Genomic DNA, 20,617 nt, shown 5'->3' with positions numbered 1-20,617 from the left:
GCGCGGTAACCAATCAGTGCTGAATGAGGCAATGATTGGTGAGAATAGAAGAGATGAGCATCCCCGAGAGCCAATTGCTGAGGGGTAGAGGCGGGGCTGTCGGGAGAGACTCTAGGATCCTGGGTTGATCCCTCCCGGTGCGAGGTGCTGGGAGGTGAGGCCCTGAAGGCAGGCGAGTATTGGAACACTGGCAGAAGACAGGCAGACCAGATGACTAATCGCTGGAGAACATGAATGGGGCTGCCAGGTGGTGGAGCGACTGGGCCGAGTGGAACGGAGGGAGTAGCCTAGAGGGGGAAGAGGATTGGCTACAAAGCCGAAGATGAGCAGGCCCAGCAGCCAGTCGTAGAGGCCGTGGGCGGTGCGCCACGGGCGGGGCTCGACTGTGCAAGGTGCAGTTTGGCCCTGAGTATGGCGGGTAGAGGTGCCCTCGGACGCACCGCGTGCGATCCCGAGAGTGTCTAGAGTGAAGTTGGGCCATCATAGCCGAAGGACTCATGAATAATCTTCCAGCTCCTCATTCCCCACTACTACCCTGCAAACGACACGGAGAGGGCAAACTCGCTGGAGGTCACTCTGGCTCGCCCTCTGCAGCCCTGGGTTAGTGTGAAGACGTGGAATCCTATTCACGCGCTGTCATTTTTCTGGAAATGTTTGACTTCTCTGAGTTCAGTGACATCCCAGTCCGTCCTCTTCCCTGATAAGCCTTTTGATCATCTTAACCATAACCCCATGAGTTCAAAGCGACCACTGGCCCCCTTTTTCAGAAACCAGAGCACAGAGATGTGAAGCTCTTTGCCTAACATCACAAAGTACTTCAATGGCTGATCTGGGTGTGAATCTAGAGCAGTCTGCTCTTTGGAAGGGGATAAGGCAAGTGTCAAAGAATAGCCTCTGAGCCACTGCACAACCTTGGGCACTTTTGAGTTTCCTCATGGGAAAATGATTCCTACATCTGGAGAATTTATATCCCTGCCCTCACCTTGATCTTCTGGTAAAAGCCTTTGACCCACAGAAGGTCATAGCTTGTGAGCCTCAGCTTCTCTGTGAGGTGTGGTTCTTGGAATTCCTGGCAGAAAGACACCAGCAGTTTAGGGATCCATCTGTCATTCGGAGCTCTGCTGTCACTGGCACCTCCTCCAAACCTACCCATTCTCTGACTCCCTTAATCTCCAGGGCAGAGAGGGTTACAAATGTTTCCAAATACTGGCTCTTATTACTTCAGGAGCAGGCTGGGGGTGGTGGAGATGCAGTTCAGAACCAGGGAGTCCTGGAAGGGAGGAGCAAGGCTGAGCTAAGCCTTAATAAGGGCTCACAGTTCAGGGCTGTACTAGTCCCCATATGTGCTTAATCCATGACGTGTCAAAGGGCCCTCTTGTAGGAAATGACTGGGACTCATACCATGGAAGTCACAGCTCAACATCATCTGGTACCTGATATTCCCATGATATTCCTGCCTTCCATACCTTTTCGCTGTGGTTTGCTTCCCCACATCTTTAAGGCCCTGGTCTCCTTTCTGCCTTCTGGCAAAAAGGAAGAACCCAGAGTCTGCTGAACACGTACTGAAATGTTAGGTCCTTGCCAGGCTGGTGCTTCCCAAACACCTGTCACCACTTGACTTCCAGATTTGGGGGGTGGGGGGTGACAGTGCCTACTTTACAGATGAGACAAGCTAGCTCCATGCTACAAGTGTTCCTTGCTGGAAGGGCTCAGGGCTGGGTTTGAATCCCTGCTCTTTTTTATTTACTTATTGATTTTAGAGAGAGAGGAGGAGAGGGGGAGAGAAAGAGAGAGAGAGAGAGAGAGAGAGAGAGAGAAACATCGATCTGTTTCTGTGTATGCCCTGACTGGGAATCAAACCAGCAACTTCTGTGCATGGGGATGATGGATCTAACCAACCACAGCTGAATCCCTGCTATTTTGGACTTGTTGGATATAGGACCTTCATCAAGTAACTCAAACTCCCTGCTTCAGCTTCTCCAACTACCTCCCAGGGTTGACAGTGGCATTATTGAATGGAAGTAAAACAACTGCATTGTCTGCAGCGAGTGCTTGCTGAACATTCATGGACAAATTGTTCTTGGGGGCCTGTTTCTCTTTTTGTAAATATAACTTTAAGGGATGTGGACATAGACCAACTACGGGTGTAGTCTGCCACCCAAAAAGGGAGATATTAATGGCAGAGGAGTCCCCACTCACAGCACCCACCTGCCAGGCCCAGAGGAAAGCAGCAAGCTCCTGGAAAGTTCCAAGGTACCCCCACAGACATTGCCAACTGAGGCAAAGGTCAGGCAGTGGCCTAGCACCCAGCTGCTTCTCCTGATGGTGCCAGAAACACTGGGCTCTGGCTTCTGTTTGCTTGTCAGCAAGCTGGTGCCAGCCAACCTTCCTGTAGTCTTCCAACAATGTCAGGCAAAGCCTTTTGGCATCATCAGCTGATACCCCACAATGGGCACCTAAGTTATGCTTGGCCACGGTGCCCAGGATCCTAGCTAACTCTTCTGAGTTGGCCTGGCTCACCCTGGGCAGGACACTACCTCTTTAACCCCATTTTCTCTACCTTTCAGGGATCCCAGGAATCATCTCACACAACAGCAATGAGCCAGGTACAGTGACAGGGCTTAATCAACACAGACAAGAGAGCCATTTGCCCAGTCAGGTTAGCAATGTTGGCAAAAGAGTTGCCAGCCCACCACATATTGGCTAGTCTATTTCTTATTTGAAAAATGGGGTTCACAGGCCCTGCCTCTCAAAGCCTAGGCCCTCAGTTTGCAAACCAGGAGCCTAGGCCCTTCCCTGGCTGGAGGGACATGTCCTGGACACAACAGTGACTACAACCAAGCCCAACTGGTCTCAAGACATTCTCACTCAGTTCCCCAAAGGCTCTGCAGCCTGGTCACTCATCCAAGAGCACCCAGTAACAGAGGCACGGCCTGAACATGCTGGCACCTCCTTTGCAGTGGTGTCCCCTTCAGCCCACGTATTGTAGTCATCAACAAGGCTGACGAGCACTCCTTGGTGGAATGTGGCGCTGGGAATATCCCCACCAAGCTTTGCAGGGAGCTATGGCCCAGTGCAACAACAACACTTTAGCCTGTTTTCAGGAGAGGAGGCTGAGGCTAACCTGAGGTGGCAGAGCAGTGACTGAAACACAGGAAGAGCCAACTTCTGTGAAATGTGGGGTCTTCAGCAGGGTGTGGAATACCCAGCCCAGCCTGAGGATGTCCAAACAGGCCCTGAGTGCACCCACTGAAGATGCCTATTTCCTCAGGCTAAGGTGGGAAGAACTGATAAATGGGAGCTGCCCTAGGAAGGCTGGCTGGGGACCCAGGGGAGGGCCCTGGGCTGTGGAGGAGGCTTTCTCTCCAACCACCTGTGGTATTTATTCAGGTATATGTTCAGAACTGTTTACAGGAAGCTGGAGCAGAGCAGGGAGACAAGGGCCTATTCACACAAAGTAGGGGGACAGACAAACAGGAAGGCATACAAATAAGGGGACCTAGCTGGCATCAGAGGACAGAGGCATAGCACAAGGGGGCATGGGACTGTGGCACTGCAAAAGGGAGAGGGCAGAAAGAAGGGTATTCTAAACAGAGGACACAGCACGCGCAAAGGCCTTGAGGTGGGGAGGCTGGTGTAGCTGGAATCACGCTTAAAGGAGAGCATGAAGATGAGAGTGGGAAATGGCAGGCAGGGCCTGGAGTACAGTTTGGTTTTATTTTTATTTTAAAATTATTTTTATTTATTGATTTTAGAGAGAGGAAGGGGGAGACAGAGAGATACCTGAGTTGTTATTCCACTTATTCATGCATTCATTGGTCAATTCTTTTATGTGTCCTGACCAGTATCAAACTCACAACCTTGGCATATCCAGTCTCGTTTTATGAGGAGGGTACTGGGGAGCCACAGGCAGGCTGAGAGCAGAGGTGGGGCAGGAATCACAGAACAACACTTCACACTTCCTCAGAAACTTGCTGGCAGAATCTTCCCCATCCTCCATCATGCAACAGATGAAGAAAATGAGGCTCACAGAGCCTGAGGACTGCCCCAAGCTTACAGGACTGTTCCAAGGTCACATAGGTGGCCGACTCAGAAGTCAAAGTCAGGAGGCAGCCTAGGGCAGACAAACGTCCTTCTCCTACACCCTGGCCAAGTCCCCGATGAGAGGGGTCAGGGTAGGGTAACTGGGGCAGAGGGACATGTCAGCCCCAATCAGCTGGCAGGGCTCACCCAGTTGGAAGCAGGGGAAACTTAGACACCACAGGGAGGTGGGGCCAGGGTGATGCCTCTCACAGCTATTTGTATTGGCCAATTTCCATGGAAACCAGAAGCCTCCTGGGAAAATGGCTTGAACTGACATCAAGAGTGAAACTGGGCCTGACCTGTGATGGCGCAGTGGATAAAGCGTCGACCTGGAAATGCTGAGGTCGCCGGTTCGAAACCCTTGTCAAGGCACATATGGGAGTTGATACTTCCAGCTCCTCCCCCTTCTCTCTCTCTGTCTCTCCCTCTCCTCTCTAAAATGAATAAAAAATAAATAAAATAAAAAAGAGTAGAACTGAAGCCCTCCTCAGGCGAGGGGAAATGAATGACCAACAGAGGGGTGGGGATGCCAAGAGAGTAGAGGGGCTAAAAGGTGCAGGCTAGAGGAGCCTGACCTGGTACCTGAAGCCCACCAGGGGTCTTGATGCTGCTCTGACCCTGACCAGACCATGTGAAATGCATGAGCTGCCAGGGGACTACAAGATGCCCTAAGTGTGACTGCAAGAAGGAGAGTTGGGGTCTGCCAGGCACAGCTACCTGGGTACCCCAAGAACACTTGGGAGTGACATAGGCATCAGAGGTAGCAACAGGGATATCAATCCTACAGATGGGGAAATTAAGCTTCAGAGAGAAGGCAGGCTGCCCAAGTCACCCTGCAAGCAAGGACCTCAATGTGGTCAGGAGGGGGATAGCAAGAGGATTCTCCTGAGATGACCAAGGTGAAGCTAAGACAACCAAGCACCTGCCGTGTTCCAGCTGTGCTCCAACACTGGAGTGGGGCTCTCTAACCCTCCGCCCACTCCCAGTTTTACAGAGGATCAAATCGAAGCTCAGGGAGGTTATGTCACTTACTGAAGGCCACACAGCTGAGTGAGGGCTGGATGCTGAGCTCCCCAAGGTGATACATGCTCATAAGCAGCGACCTTGGCAACTGTGGCCCCAGCAGCCTGACTGTCTAAGGGCAACATCAGATCCCATCAAAACCTCTCCACTTTCCTCAGCGACCCCATGGCCTGTCCAAATGTCCACCCCTCCCATTCTCTGAGACCACTGTGCAGCCCCATGCCCCAAAATGCCATGAAAGAGACCCCTCCATTCTTAAACAAGTGGTTTTTTATTTTTTTATTTTTTCAACTAGTCTTTTATTACCAGGCACTACTTAGCTGGCCTGGAGCCACAAAGATGGACCAGCCTCAGTCCCTGCCCTCTGGTCAGGAGAGCAAGGTATTTTTGACCAATTTACAGGTGAGAAAAATACAAGCAGGGCAAGAATGGGCTTGAAGAGGCAGTAGCCAGATCCCTGACCTACTCTGAGACTGGCCAGTGTGGTTGCCAAATTTCAGATAGCCCTTTGCCCCAAGCAATGCTGAGAAGGCCCTTCTGGTAGAAAGGGCTGAAAGGGCTAGGCAGGATGGGTGATACTAGCGCTGTCAGCTAGTGATGGGAGCACAGGACCCAGTGTAGATGCTTTACCAGTACTCCCTTCCCACCTCCCAGCTGAGTTGGGGGAGGAATCTGGGAGGCAGAATGGCAGGACATGGACCTCCCCATTTCCTGAGTCACACGACTCACCCTGAATCACGATCTAGACTGAGGCTGGATCACGGTGCCAGGTTGCCCTTCTGGCCAGTCCACAGCTCTCGGAGCTCTACACAGCAGCCCAAGTCCCGCAGGGCGGCCTTGGCCACGTCCTCGCAGTCTTGGTGGGCAACACTGGCCTGTACAATGAGTGCTTCGGCCCCCAGGTCCAAGATGGGCTGTGAGAAGGCCTGGCTGCGGGCCACCAGGTTTCGGATCAGCATGCAGGCCTGTTTCTGGAAGAGAAAGCAGAGGTGAAGGCTGCTGGCTGGTGCATGGGTCCCAGGGTGGGATCCACTCTGACCTTGGGGGTCATCCTCATAATGCAATGGGTCAATGATGACCACAGTCAGTATTCGGCAGGTGCCATGCTGTGACTTATCAGGCCAGACATCCCTTCATTTCATCCTCTTTTTTTTTTTTAAAGAGAGACAGACAGACAAGAAGGGAGAGATGAGAACCATCAACCATAGTTGTGGCACTTTAGTTATTCATTGATTGTTTCTTCATATATGCCTTAACCCAGGGGCTCCAGCCGAGCCAGTGACCCCTTGGCTCAAGCCAGCAACTTCAGGCTTTAAGCCAGTGACCATAGGGTCATGTCTACAATCCCACACTCAAGTTGGCAATCTCATGCTCAAGCTGGTGAGCCTGTGTGTAAGCCAGCAACCTTCGGGTTTTGAACCTAGGTCCTCAGCATCCCAGGTTGACACTCTATCCACTGCACAACCACCTGGTCAGGCCACTTCATCCTCTTGGCAGCCCGAGAAGCAGGGCTAATCCCACACTTCTCAAGTGAGGAGACTGAAGCTCAGGGTGGCAAAGATCTCAGCAGGTAGGGCTGATCCCCCAGATGTGGATCCTCGGTCTCAGAGTCTGGCAATGGCTCCAGAAGAAAAGGGCAGCAAGACAAAGAGGGAGTATGCACAGGGCCCATCTGCCAATTACATCAGTACTCCTTTAGTTAACATTTGCACCCTGCGTATCTGCTGTGTATGGGTGCCTAAAAGCACCCCAATAAGGCCTCCACCACCAGTTGGAAAGCAGATGAAGAGCAGGTGAAGTGTGAGGGGTTCCTGGCCTGGGTGGTCAGGAACAGATAAGGTAATGGACCAGCCAAGGACACAGTATCCTGGAAGAGGGAGGAGGAGAGCAAAGGCCACATAGGGACTACAGTCTGGTGTGTCTAAGGCTCATGACGAGGCCCTAGTACTTGGAGAGAGTGAGAGTGGGAGGCGGGAGACGAGGGACTGCAAGGAGAAGTGTGGGTTTCAGGCCAGGGTATGCCCATGGCTCCGCCCACAGTTCAGCCTTGAAGACTCCCTAGTGAGGCAAAACTACTCCAATTCCCAGCAGAGCCCCATCTACTCTCCCCATCCCCTCCTCCTCCCCAGACCTCTACAAAGGACCTATTAGTTAAGATCAAATGCTAAGGAAGAAATGAAGAACATGGACAGTATACTCTGGAGGATGGCATGTAGCTGCAGGGCTACAGGAGCTGGGAAAGAATAAGAACCCACAAAGCTTGGGCCATGACGGGGATGGGGACAGGGACAGGGAGTGCCTCCGTCTGGTCCTCACCCTGCACACCAGTCCCCTGCCTCTCCTACTTCCCAGTGCCCACCTGCACGCCAGCATCCTGTGGGTGTGCCTTCATCGCTTCCAGTGCGGCCAAAGCCCCGCCACCCTCCACAATAACCCGACTGTTCTCTGGCTTGCGCAGGGCCAGGATGCTCAGGGCTGCACAGCTCTGCTCACACACCTGGAGGGTGGGTCACAGGGATAACTAAGACCAGGCCTACAGACCCCCACCATTACCAACTTCCCCCAAGACCTCACCTGGACTAACTAACAGTGGTCTGTCCAGGTGTGTATCAGACCAGCAATAACCAGAAGAGTATCAGGGTGACAAAAGTATCAACCAAGCTCTTCTACCTCCCTCCCTCCCTCTGCTCACCCTGACTGTCACTCACCAGTCATCGCCCCCTGCCCTCTCTTTGCCTGGTCCCACCCCTTGCCCACCCTCCTTCTCCCTCACTCCCACTTGAGGAAGTAGAAAAAGCATCACACGAAATAGTTACTGAGTTGGGATTCCAGACCCACTGCTCCACCTGGTGTGCCCCCATGAGTACCTGGGGACTGGCCAGGTGTTGGGTCATGGCAGCCACAATGGACTCTGTCCCACCTGCACGGACAATGGCATCCTTCACATCATCGTTGCCTGCAATGGCCCGCAAGGCACTCAGCACCTGTTTCACAAGGTCCTATGTGGAGGGCACAAGGGGGTCACCTTGTGGTGCAGCCAGTCCCCCTCCCACTGCACCAGGTACTAACCTCCTGGTTGCTGAATTGTGGAAGGGGGTCTTGAGGGAAGGTCTAGGGCTGTTCAGCAGTTTGAAAAACATTTGGGGCTGCCCTGGGGCACACAGCTGGCATATAACAGCAAGATTGCTATTTACTATATAGGGAAGGCAGGGGAGGTGGACCCTGTGGTTCTCATGACCGTGTCCCCACCTCCTGCCACACACGCACAGAGGGGGTATTGGCTCAGGTCAGCAATCAGACCACCGAGGTAGCCCTGGACTTGGCTGCAGACCCAGGGCGGGGCACTGACAGACCTGACTGGCTGCTGTCACTGGCTGAGGTCAGGGACAGCAAGAGCATTGCTGCATAGCGGCCAGGATCCCCAGCCCTAGGCTGAGAATGTGGAGAGGGGGTTGATAGGTGACCACTACATGAAGGAATGATGGGTAGGGGTCCCTGCCCTGTTAAACAGATGGGGAAGCCCAGGCAGCAAGTGGTGGGCCTCACTCAAGCATCACACAGCTGAGGAGTCCTGGGTCAGCCCCAGTGATATTCACTCCTGTTCCTCCATCCTGGTAGAAAATAGAAAGGTGCCAAAGAACAGTATGAGAGGGAGGGTGGGTTTGTCTGCCCCAAATTTAGTTCCTACCTATGGGTCAATGAGAAATAGAAACAACATTTTGGTTCTGGGATCAGCAGATCCCAGGTGTGTCCTGACTCAGGCTGTGTGGCTTTCAGGGCCCAAAGGGGCAGAGTTCCCTGGGAGGCCAGAGCCTTCCCCAGCCATGGAAAAAAAAGTCAACTTGAAACTCAGGGAAGGGGATTTCACACCCTAAGACGGCTCTGGATGCCTACCTGGTGGTCACAGCAGTTGGCTAACAGGGTTACCAGGATGCTGAGGCCTCCAAGGTCTACGACCTCCTGGCAGAACTCGTTCCGAACAGCCAGACGGGACAAAGTGCTGCAGAGCTCACTCAGGACGCTGGGGTTGTCAAGGAATGCTGCAGAGAGGGAAGGAGAAGAACTGTGGGGGTTAAGTGGGGGCAGAGGACAGCCACAGCTCCAAACCAGCAGTCCTGGTTCAAATCCTGATCCACTCTCTGCCTGGCAAGGTGGATGCCTATACAAGGGCCTCAGTGATCACAAGAAACTATCTGGACCTGCAGTGCCCCCTACTGGCTGTTGGGGAAGACACTGGATACCCAGCTTTCCGGACCGCCTCTCTGTGCCCCAGATAAATTCTAGACCAACTGATGTTATCACCTAAAAAAAGAAAACCATAATAGTACTATAATTAAATGTCTGTGGCTATTTTTATGATCTTGGGGTGGGAATGACCTTTCTAAGTGCTACAGGAAACCCAGAAACCATAGAGACATATGGATCGAGTTGACAGAGCAGAATTGAATACAGAAATGAAGATCAACAGGGAGGACAGTCTGCAGTGAGTCTTTTTCTAGGGAAGGGGTGAAGTTATAATTTATGTGAAGTTAGTGTAATAGTTCGTGTGCCACACTGACTCCATGAGTGCTATTTTGGGTGTGCCATGGAGTGTTCTCTAGACATGGTGTCATCAATCTGACTTTAATCAGAGGGCCCTGGATAATCTGAGTGGGCCTCATCTAATCAACCAAAAGCCTTATGAGAAAAACTGAGGTCTTCCTGAGAAGGAAAAAGCACCCCCGTGAACTGTGGTAACAGTTTCTGACTCACAGATTTCAGACTCGAAAGCCCCATAATCACGTGAGCAAACTCCTTGCAATAACCCTATATATTCACGTATTCTATTAGTTGTCTCTCTGGTAGAATCCTAAATGAAAAGAGCTCCTGTAAATAAACAAAAAAGATGCAAGTGACTCTTCAGAAAAGTAGCCTGACACCCAAGATGATCAGGACCTGTTACCACCCTCTCTCCAGGGATGTGAAGGGGAGATCGAGGCAGGCTCACCTTTCTGGCAGACAGGGCCAGAGTCCTGCACACAGGCCTGGCCATGACCAGAGCCACAAGCAGGCCAGAAAAGAATCCATTATTCTACCACCTTCAGTGCACTGGATCCATCAGGCCTTTTTTTGGTGGGTGCATTGGACTGATGCTTTGGGGTCTGAATGCTGGTTGTGACCTCCCATGGTTGGCTCATTATGGGTACTCTAGAGTCAAGAATACACATGTGCACAAGAATTTGTGGCCAAAAGGAAGTGAGAACCAAAGTATAAACTGCTATCTGGGAACAGCCACGGGGAATGCCAGCAACTCCTCCCCCATCTTTGGAAAACACCCTTGTTTTTCCCTTTGGAGAGCTCTCTTCCCCATTCTCCAATGGTTGGTTAGAGCCATGCCCCCTCCCGAAATGGCTTTAGACATGTCCACAGAACTAGGCCCTGGCCAATGAGCTGGCTCTCCTGAAGCAACTAGGAGTAAGAATACTATTCCACGAGGGATGCCACGTGGGTGGTCTGAAGACAAGAGAGGCCTGGAGCCCACCATGCCTGAAGCATTCCTAAACCCCGACTCAAACTCTTGCCACATCTGTTCCTACCTTTGGCAGTCTCTATGAGCACCTTCAAGCCTCCATTCTCCTGCACAATCATCCTAGCATGGTCATGGGCATGGCCAAAGGGCACACGAATGTCGTCGTCAAAAGTCATAACGCGGAGAGCCCAGCAGGCCTCCCTGACCACACTAGCACAGTGGCTGTGCCGGGCAATGGCACCAGTCAACAGGGGCAGCACACCAGCCTTCACCAGACTCTGCCGATTCTGCTCATGTTTCAGGCAGGCATGGCGTATGCAGCGGATCCCAGAGCAAATCAGATCAGCTGTGTCAGCATTCCCGGCAAGACAGGCCATCAGCAGCTTCAGGCCCTGGGTATCCAGGAGGTCAGGCTGGCCATCAATCAGGGCTGACAGGGCATTGAGGGCCTGGAGCAGAAGTCCCTGGTCGCCTTCTGCAGCCAGTTTCCAGGTGGCAAGGAGGATGGGGTAGGCACCTTTTTGAGCTGCCAGAAAGCGGGATGCCTTCTGCTGTTTGCATTGCTCGCAAAAGCGGGCAAGTTGTGCTGACACCTCCTGGGGACGATAGCAGGCCACGGACTCCTGCAGGTCTTCTAGGGTCTAGGAAACATGGGAGAAACCTCAGTGTCAGCTTAGCCCAAAGAGGGCCACCATGACAGAGCTGCATCCCTGCAGGATCCCCTCCTCTGGGGTCTGGGTCTACACTAGAAGTTCTGTGGGGCCAGTTCCAGCTGTGTCACCTCCACACTGTGCCTTTACAAGCCTTGGGCTTCAGAGGCCACAGTGAAATAGAGGCCCAGACCTCTCAGTGTCCATGCCAAGGAGCCACACACACAAGTGAAGATGCATTAAACATTCTGGCCCTGGTTGCCACTGCACGAGAGCAAGACAAACAGGAGAACTGTCCTGCTGAGCTCAGTCAACCAAGCAGAACCTAAGAAACATAAAATGGCTGTTGTTTGGGGTTGCTTGTCATACAGCCATAACTAACCAACACATCCTCAAATAGCCAGCTCTCCAAAGGTGAAACCTGCCTTCACTAGACCTGCCTATACCATGTCTCCTGATTGTCTCTCTCATTCACTCCACAATTTATTATTTTTTTTCTGAAGTAAGAAGCAGGGAGGCAGAGAGGTAGACTCTCGCATGCGCCCAACCAGGACCCAACTGGCATACCCTCCAGGGGGCGATGCTTTGCCCATCTGGGGCATTGCTCTGTTGCAACTGGAGCCATTCTAGTGTCTGAGGAAGAGGCCATGGAGCCATCCTCAGCGCCCGAGCCGAGTTAGCTCCAATGGAGCCTTGGCTGTGGGAGGGGACAAGAGAGAGAGAAAGGAGAGGAGGAAGGGTGGAGAAGCAGATGGGGGCATCTCCGGTGTGCCTTGGCCAGAATCGAACCCGGGACTTCCACACGCTGGGCCGACGCTCTACTCCTGGGCCAACGCTCTACTCCTGGGCCCACTCCACAAATATTTACTGAGCATCTGCCAAATAAAACCACACTGTAGGCCCTGGCTGGCTGGTTCAGTGGATAGCACGTCAGCCTAACATATGGACATCCCAGGTTTTATTCCCATCACCACAGAAGTGACCACCTGCTTCTCTCCCCCCTTTCTATTCCCCTTTCATAACCAGTGGTTCAATTGGTTCAAGCATTGGCCCCAGGCTCTGAGGATGGCTCATTGGTCTGAGAGGTGGCCTTAGGTGCTAGATATAGCTCCGTTAATTTGAGCATCAGCCCCAGACAGGGGGTGCTTGGTGGGTCCTGGCTGGGGCGCATACAGTAGTCTGTTTCCCCACCTCTAATTTTAAAAAAAACACACTGTACACACAGCTGACTCACTCAAGTTCAACTCTAAGACTCTGATAAAAAATAATAATGAGGCCTTGGCCGATTGGCTCAGTGGTAGAGCGTCGGCCTAGCATGCAGGAGTCCCGGGTTTGATTCCTGGCCAGGGCACACAGAGAAGTGCCCATCTGCTTCTCCACCCCTCCCCCTCTTTTTCCTCTCTGTCTCTCTCTTCCCCTCCCGCAGCCAAGGTTCCACTGGAGCAAAGTTGGCCCAGGCACTGTGGATGGCTCTGTGGCCTCTGCCTCAAGCACTAGAATGGCTCTGGTTGCAATAGAGCGATGCCCCAGATGAGCAGAGCATTGCCCCCTGGTGGGCGTGCCGGGTGGGTCCCGGTCGGGCGCATGCGGGAGTCTGTCTGACTGCCTCCCCATTTCCAACTTCAGAAAAATACAAAAAAATAAATAAATGAGAAAAAAAAATAATAATGAAAGAAAACAATCTGAACAGGACAGACAAGTCTAACTGCTATTTAAGTCCATGACCTCAGCTCCTGCCTAAGGAGGATCCTTAAGACAAACCTGTGCCCCTGAAGCTTCTGAAATCATGTGCCCCACCCAGTGAAGGCAGTTCTGCAGACATCATCAGCCCAAAAGGCTTTGATTTTGCTAAACTGTCTTGAAAGGCAAGGATACCTGTCAGGCAATCCTCACTGAGCTAGATTTGTGGACTTCACTGAGTGTGTTATAATAAAAAAGAATATCAAGAAATAGGTTAAGCCCTGGCTGAAAAGCTCAGTTGGTTGGAGAGTTGTCCTGAAGTGAAGATGTTGCACGTTTGATCCCCGGTCAGGGCACATACAGGAACAGCTCATTCTGTCTGTCTGTCTCTCTCTCCCTTTCTCTTCAGTGGCTGTTCTTCAATATACTTTTCTTTCTTCCTTTCCTTTTTTAGGTGAGAGAAGGGGAGATAGTGAGGCAGACTCCCACATATGCCCCAACTAGGATATACCTGACAACCCCATCTGGAGCCAATGCTTGAGTACTGAGCTATTTTTAGCACCTGAAGCCACATTCCAATAAGCCACTGGCTGTAGTAGGGGAGGGAGAGAAAGCGGAAACCAAAAGGGGGAGAAGCAAACAGTCACTTCTCCTGTGTGCCCTGACTGGGAATTGAACCCAGGACGTCCATACACCAGGTTGATGCTCTATTCACTGAGCAACTGGCCAGGGCCTCTTATCTAGGATGTTACTCAAGCCAGTTGCCAGTCTTGAATTTTCTGGAGCTCCTACTGTAACAGTGAGTCTTGGCTGTAGGAGTCAACTGAGAGATATACTTTACCTAAAAGCTACATGTTAAAGTCAATTGCTAGTCTTACATTTGCAGTCCCTGTATCACTAAATCTTCTGTTGGTCCTGATGTAATTAATCCCACTGTTTCTAGAACTCTCTCTTCTATTTTAAATTTATTTATTAATCTTAGAGAAAAGGAGAGAGACAGGAACATCAATCTGTTCCTGTATGTGCCCTGACTGGGGATCGAACCAGCAAACTCTGCACTTAGGGCTGACGTCCTAACCAACAGAACCATCCATCCAGGGCTAGAACTCTCTTAAGCATTTTGAAAAATATTTTTATAGATGAATACTCAGCCTAACCAATATCTTGGAACTTCCAAGATTACCAACTTTAAGATCAAAGTATTATATGCTGTGTGTTTTGTAGTTGTAACTGCTATGAGAGCAAAAATGCTTTTCTGTGCCGTTACTTCTATTTTACTGGGCATGAGTGAATTTGTGATTATGCTGGAAGTAGACTAAAGGTATCCTTTTCTCCTTTTCTTATAACATGCTAAGTGTTTGTGCAGGTTTGTTTAAACTTTTCCTTTCTTTTTTTTTTTTGAGAGGAAGGGAGATAAGAGAGACTGCTGCATGTGTCCAGACTGGGATCTACCTGGCAACCCCCGTCTGGGGCTGGTGCTTGAATCAACTGAACTATCCTTAGCCCCTGAGGCCAATGCTTGGACTGACCAAGCTATCCTCAGTGCCTGGGGCTGACATTCAAACTAGTCAACCCACTGGCTGAGAGAGGGGAAAAGAGAAAGAAGGAGGAGAAGGAGGAAGAAGAGGAAGAGGAGGAAGAAGAGAAGGAAGAGGGAGAGAAGGAGAAGAAGGGGAAGGAGGAGGAGAAGGGGGGAGGAGGAGGAGGAGGAGGAGGAAAAGGCGGATGAGGAGGAGGAGGAGGAGAAGGGGGACAAGGAGGAGGAGGAGAAGGGGGATGAGGAGGAGGAGGAGGGAAACAGATGGTTGCTCCTCCCCTATGCTCTGACCGGGAATGAAACTCAGGACATCCATTAGCCAGGCCGACACTCAATCCACTGAGCCAACCAGCCAGGGCCAAACTTTCTCTGAATAAATCAGTTCCTTAAGTTTTCTGTTGAGGTAGACACAGGCATCCCCAAACTACAGCCCATAGGCCGCATGTGGCCCCCTGAGGCCATTTATCTGGCTCCCCACTGCACTTCCGGAAGGGGCACCTCTTTCATTGGTGGTCAGTGAGAGGAGAACTGTATGTGGTGGCCCTCCAACGGTCTGAGGGACAGTGAACTGGCCCCCTGTGTAAAAAGTTTGGGGACCCCTGAGAGGGTCTGCAATTCCTTTTTCCTGTCAAAATTCTTTCCACCAAGACAGTGTTCTACTGGTCTAGCTTAGCAGGAACAGGAGATAGCAAGCAGCTTTACAGCTCATGTGTCTGCTTTATTTTAATACATCAGCTTAGCACAATGTTTGATAGAACATTACTGACCAGAAAACACGGATGTCACATCTCTAGAAAGAAAAAAACAGTTCAATTGCCAATGTGTACCTTAGATTTTTTTTTTTTCTTGAGGCCAGAAGAGAGACAGAAACAACGAATTGCTCCTATATGTGCCCTGACCAGGAAATCGAACCTGGACATCCCTATGTTGTGCCAACACTCTATCCACTAAGTAACCAGCCAGGGCCAGGAACCCTCAGATTCTTGATCAGAAAAATGGGCTAATCACAGATTGAAATAACACATTTTAAGAATTTAACACTTAAGAAGTACTCAGTGACTGCTGACGATCATTGTTACTGAGATCCTTTATATATAAAGGGCATCAACAAATTAGTAAGTTGGCACTGGCTGGTTGGCTCAGCTGTAAAGCATTGGCCCAACATGTGAAGTCCCAGGTTCGATTCCCATTCAGTGCACACAGGAGAAATGACCATCTGCTCTTCATCCCTTCCCCTCCTCCTTCTCTCTCTCTGTCTCTTTTCCTCTCCTGCAGCCATGGCTCAAATGGTTCGAGCAAGTTAGTCCTGAGTGATGATGATGGCTCCATGGTCTCGCCTAAGGCACTGGAGTAGCTTGGTTGCAGAACAACAGAGCAGAGGCCCCAGATGGGCAGAGCATCAGCTGGTAGGGCGGATCCCGGTGACGATGCATGCGAGAGTCTGTCTCTCTGCATCCCTGTCTCTCAATTAAAAAAAACAACCCACAAAAAACAAATCAATAAGAAAAAAAAATGATAAACTACCCAATAGAAAAACTGCTAGAAGACAAGCTCATTTTAAAACATTCATATCAAGAAGTAAAAAGAAATATACAAAAAAAAAAATTCTTTCATACTTACTAGGAAAGATAGTCAAAAGACAACAACAGTAAAATGGTCTTCACAAAACCTCTGAAGGCAGGAAATAGTGAGGACTGAGGACAGGGAGAAATAACCACCTTGCCTTAGTCAGAAATGGGGTTCATACCCAGGGCTGTCTCCTCCAACTTCTCCTTTTACTACTACACTGGCCTTGCTCCCAAAAGGGTCATTTCATTCTCTTTGGACCTTAATTTCCCCACCTGTAAAATGGACATAATAATCCCAACCTTGCAGGTGTCTTTGGGAGAATAACTGAGATAGCACAAGGAAGGCGCTTTGCCCAGAACTGAGTCCACTCCCCGTTCTCAATTAACACTAGAACCTTCCTGCTGTTTTACAACAGCCCACCACTGTTTGATGGATGATCTTTTTTTTTTTTTTTCTTGATGGATGATCTTAAGAAAAGGCCTTAACCTCTTTGAGCTATACCTTCCTTGTTTGGGTCACTGGAAAGCAAGGGCAGGCTCTGAGCTGTTTCTGCAGTCAGTAACTCAGAGACAATACTGCCTACTCTACAGGCTAGTTTAAGGCTGTAATATGCCCTGGCCGGTTGGCTCAGCAGTAGAGCGTCGGCCTGGCGTGCGGGGGACCTGGGTTCGATTCCCGGCCAGGGCACATAGGAGAGGCGCCCATTTGCTTCTCCCCCGCCCCCCTTCCTCTCTGTCTCTCTCTTCTCCTCCCGCAGCCAAGGCTCCATTGGAGCAAAGATGGCCCGGGCGCTGGGGATGGCTCCTTGGCCTCTGCCCCAGGCGCTAGAGTGGCTCTGGTTGCGGCAGAGCATCGCCCCCTGGTGGGCAGAGCGTCGCCCCTGGTGGGCATGCCGGGTGGATCCCGGTCGGGCGCATGCGGGAGTCTGTCTGACTGTCTCTCCCCGTTTCCAGCTTCAGAAAAATACAAAAAAAAAAAAAAAAAAAAAAGGCTGTAATGTGCCAGTAAATGGTCAGTACTCAGAGGTGACAGACTTACTTTGATTCTACTCTCTCTGAGCAAACTCTGTGGTCAGAAAGCCAGAGAAAAGCTCCTCCATGGTGCCCCCTACTCCAAGGCTTCTACCACTAGGGACAACCATGAGTACCATCCACCCCTGACAGATCTTCAGACATGTACTCAGGGAACTCCAGCTACAAACTCAGGCCCACCTACACATGCTGGACAGGCCCTGAGCTTCAGAGCCTGCATCTGCCATCTGGAAACCAGGGAAAAGTAGCACCTGACAGACTATGAAAAGTGATGTGTATGGAACCACATATGTAAGGTCAGCCCTTCCACATGGGCTGGCCCCTCTTACCTGCAGGATGTCATGTGTGGGCTCCTGGGGTCCATCTGCGGAGACTTTGGGTGCCATCTTTATAATGTTGCTCAGTTCAACCCCTGAAGGAGGGTAGAGGAGTCAGGAAACAAGTGACAGCCATCATCCCTGTGGATCTGCCAGCGTCACACCTAATGTGTCTTCTGCTGGTACCACCCACTCAGGAGGACTTCTGAAACCTGCCCAGGTCCCTACTTCAGCCCCCTTCACCCAGCCCAGACTTAGCAGCTTGGGGGGAAATTTTTACTTCTCAGCCCCATCCAGCCAATGGGAGCAGAGCAGTAGTGAGGCTGCACACCATCACTGCACATTCTGCATGGTGAGCTAAAAGGGGAGGGGATCCCATAGCATTCTCCCTTGGGGCTCCTACTGCTTCTCACCCTGGCTGTATCCCTGCCCTCACTGGCACTTCCAAAGGAAGTCCCCACTGTGCAGGACACTTCTGGGTGTCCCTCCAGCCCCTGTCCAATGTCTATATTCCAATCTGTGCCCAGGATATCAGCCTCTGACCACTGAGGCTGGACCCCTGGGCTCCTCTGCACTCTGGCATCTGACTGGCTTTGGCCAGTAGGGAGCTGGACTTTTTTTTGTTGTTGTTGTATTTTTCTGAAGTTGGAATCGGGGAGGCAGTCAGACAGATTCCTGCATGCGCCCAACCGGGATACACCCGGCATACCCACCAGGGGGCGATGCTCTGCCCATCTGGGGCATCGCTCTGTTGCAACCAGAGCCATTCTAGTGCCTGAGGCAGAAGCCACAGAGCCATCCTCAGCGCCCGGGCCAACTCTGCTCTAATGGAGCCTCGGCTGCGGGAGGGGAAGAGAGAGACAGAGAGGAAGGAGAGGGGGAGGGGTGGAGAAGCAGATGGGTGCTTCTCCTGTGTGCCCTGGCCAGGAATCGAACCCAGGACTCCTGCACACCAAGCCAATGCTCTACCACTGAGCCAACCAGCCAGGGCGGGAGCTGGACTCTTGATTATGAGTGGTAGGGCAGGTATTCAATCCCAACTCCAACTCTGCCTTTGTCAGATAACCCTTGTCCCCTGGTGTGGCCTGTCCTATGGTGGGAAAGGTTCCTACTGTGGCCTGTAGGGCTCCTAACCCAGTCCACAGCACTACAAACAACCCCTGCCCTTTTCCTTTTAGCCAGAGAGACAGACAGGGAGGGAAAGAGATGATGAGAAGCATCAACTCATAGTTGCAGCACTTTAGTTGTTCATCAATTGCTTCTTATATGTGCCTTCACGGGATGGGGGCACTCAATCTGAGCCAGTGATCCCTTGTTCAAGCCAGTGGCCATGGGATCATGTTGATGATCCCACACTCAAGCCGGAGACCCTGTGCTCAAGCCAGATGAGCCGCACTCAAGCTGGCAACCTTGGGGTTTTGAACCTGGGAACCTCAGCACCCCAAGTTGACGCTCTATGCACCAGTCAGGTCAAACAATCCCTTTTTAACTACTTCCCTCCATGACTTGGTTTGATCATGACACCTGTTTCTACAAGTAGGTGACAGACACCCACTTACGCCTTCTTTTTTTTTTTTTGTATTTTTCTGGAGCTGGAAACGGGGAGGCAGTCAGACAGACTCCCACATGCACCGACAGGGATCCACCCAGCATGCCCACCAGGGGGCGATGCTCTGCCCATCCAGGGCATCACTCTGTCACGACTAGAGCCACTCTAGCGCCTGGGGCAGAGGCCAAGGAGCCATCCCCAGCGCCCGGGCCATCTTTTGCTCCAATGGAGCCTCGGCTGCGGGAGGGGAAGAGAGAGACAGAGAGGAAGGAGAGGGGGAGGGGTGGAGAAGCAGATGGGCACTTCTCCTATGTGCCCTGGCCGGGAATCGAACCCGGGACTCCTGCACGCCAGGCCGACGCTCTACCACTGAGCCAACCAGCCAGGGCCAACTTACGCCTTCTTGAGCTCAAGCCAGGGTGCAACTGGGGTAAAGAGGCAGGCAGTCCTTTTTCTTGGGATATGGTCAGGAAAAGCCTCTTCATAGAACTGACAATTAATAATGTTTTTCATTATTATTATTATTTTTTTTGTATTTTTCTGAAGCTAGAAACGGGGAGAGACAGTCAGACAGACTTCCGCATACGCCTGACTGGGATCCACCCGGCACGCCCACCAGGGGGCGACGCTCTACCCACCAGGGGGCGTCGCTCTGCTGCGACCAGAGCCACTCTAGCACCTGGGGCAGAGGCCAAGGAGCCATCCCCAGTGCCCGGGCCATCTTTGCTCCAATGGAGCCTTGGCTGCGGGAGGGGAAGAGAGAGACAGAGAGGAAGGAGAGGGGGAGGGGTGGAGAAGCAGATGGGCGCTTCTCCGGTGTGCCCTGGCCGGGAATCGAACCCGGGACTTCTGCATGCCAGGCCAACGCTCTACCACTGAGCCAACCGGTCAGGGCTTATGTTTTTTACTATTATTATTATTTATTATTATTATTATTATTATTATTATAGAGACAGAGAGAGGGATAGATAGGGACAGATAGACAGGAACAGAGAGAGATGAGAAGCATCAATCATTAGTTTTTCGTTGGGACGCCTTAGTTGTTTATTGATTGCTTTCTCATATATGCCTTGACTGTGGGCCTTCAGCAGACTGAGTAACCCCCTGCTTGAGCCTGCGTCCTTGGGTCCAAGCTGGTGAGCTTTGCTCAAACCAGATAAGCCCACGCTCAAGCTGGTGACGCTGGCAACCTCGGGGTCTCGAACCTGGGTCCTCCACATCCCAGTCCAATGCTCCATCCACTGCGCCACCACCCGGTCAGGCAGAACTAATAATTAAAATGAGACCCACCTCGAAGGATCCAGCCCTGCAGATGACTGGGTAAGGTCCTGGCAAGTAGAGAGTGGGTGCCAGCAAGATGGGTGCAGGTAACCAGCCTGCCCAGGTCAGAGCATGGAGAAGGCACAGGACCCCCAGAGCTGCCACATCAGGTGAGAAGTGGAGCCATGGCAGGATAGCACTCTCATGTTAAGAGTGGGAGACTGGAAGGAACTGGAGGACAAAGAGCGGGACCAGCACTGGGATCAAGCCATACCACCCTACCTTGTGATTCAAACTGCTCCACAGCCTCTTTCACTGCCTCCTCTGGCCCCATCTCAAACTCCTCAATGTTCTCACGAACGGCTGCGTCAAAGGTCTCCTGTGTGATGCGCTTGGAGGTCATCTTCAT

At 51.6% G+C, this 20,617-nt stretch overlaps 1 protein-coding gene across 4 annotated transcripts; it reads right to left on the bottom strand.

The window, feature by feature from the left end:
• Positions 1–1,247: 1,247 nt before the first annotated feature.
• On the bottom strand, positions 1,248–20,617 carry ARMC6 (armadillo repeat containing 6). 4 transcript variants are annotated; one of them, XM_066350600.1, is made up of 8 exons: positions 20,491–20,617; positions 17,412–17,494; positions 10,683–11,256; positions 9,001–9,146; positions 7,974–8,105; positions 7,466–7,603; positions 5,836–6,077; positions 1,248–1,270 (listed from the first exon to the last, which is right to left on the bottom strand). In XM_066350600.1, exons 1-7 carry the CDS (start codon positions 20,615–20,617, stop codon positions 5,865–5,867), a joined length of 1,413 nt encoding a protein of 470 aa, XP_066206697.1. In that variant the 3' UTR covers positions 1,248–1,270; positions 5,836–5,864. The 4 variants fall into 4 exon arrangements, with proteins under 4 accessions (XP_066206697.1, XP_066206688.1, XP_066206676.1 ...); XM_066350591.1 differs by lacking the exon at positions 1,248–1,270 and adding an exon at positions 4,282–4,517; XM_066350579.1 differs by lacking the exon at positions 1,248–1,270 and having other exon boundaries at positions 5,376–6,077.

This window comes from Saccopteryx leptura, chromosome 1 (genome assembly GCF_036850995.1).
Source record: "Saccopteryx leptura isolate mSacLep1 chromosome 1, mSacLep1_pri_phased_curated, whole genome shotgun sequence".
NCBI classification, from domain to species: domain Eukaryota; kingdom Metazoa; phylum Chordata; class Mammalia; order Chiroptera; family Emballonuridae; genus Saccopteryx; species Saccopteryx leptura.
This window is presented reverse-complemented; position numbering and strand designations above follow the sequence as displayed.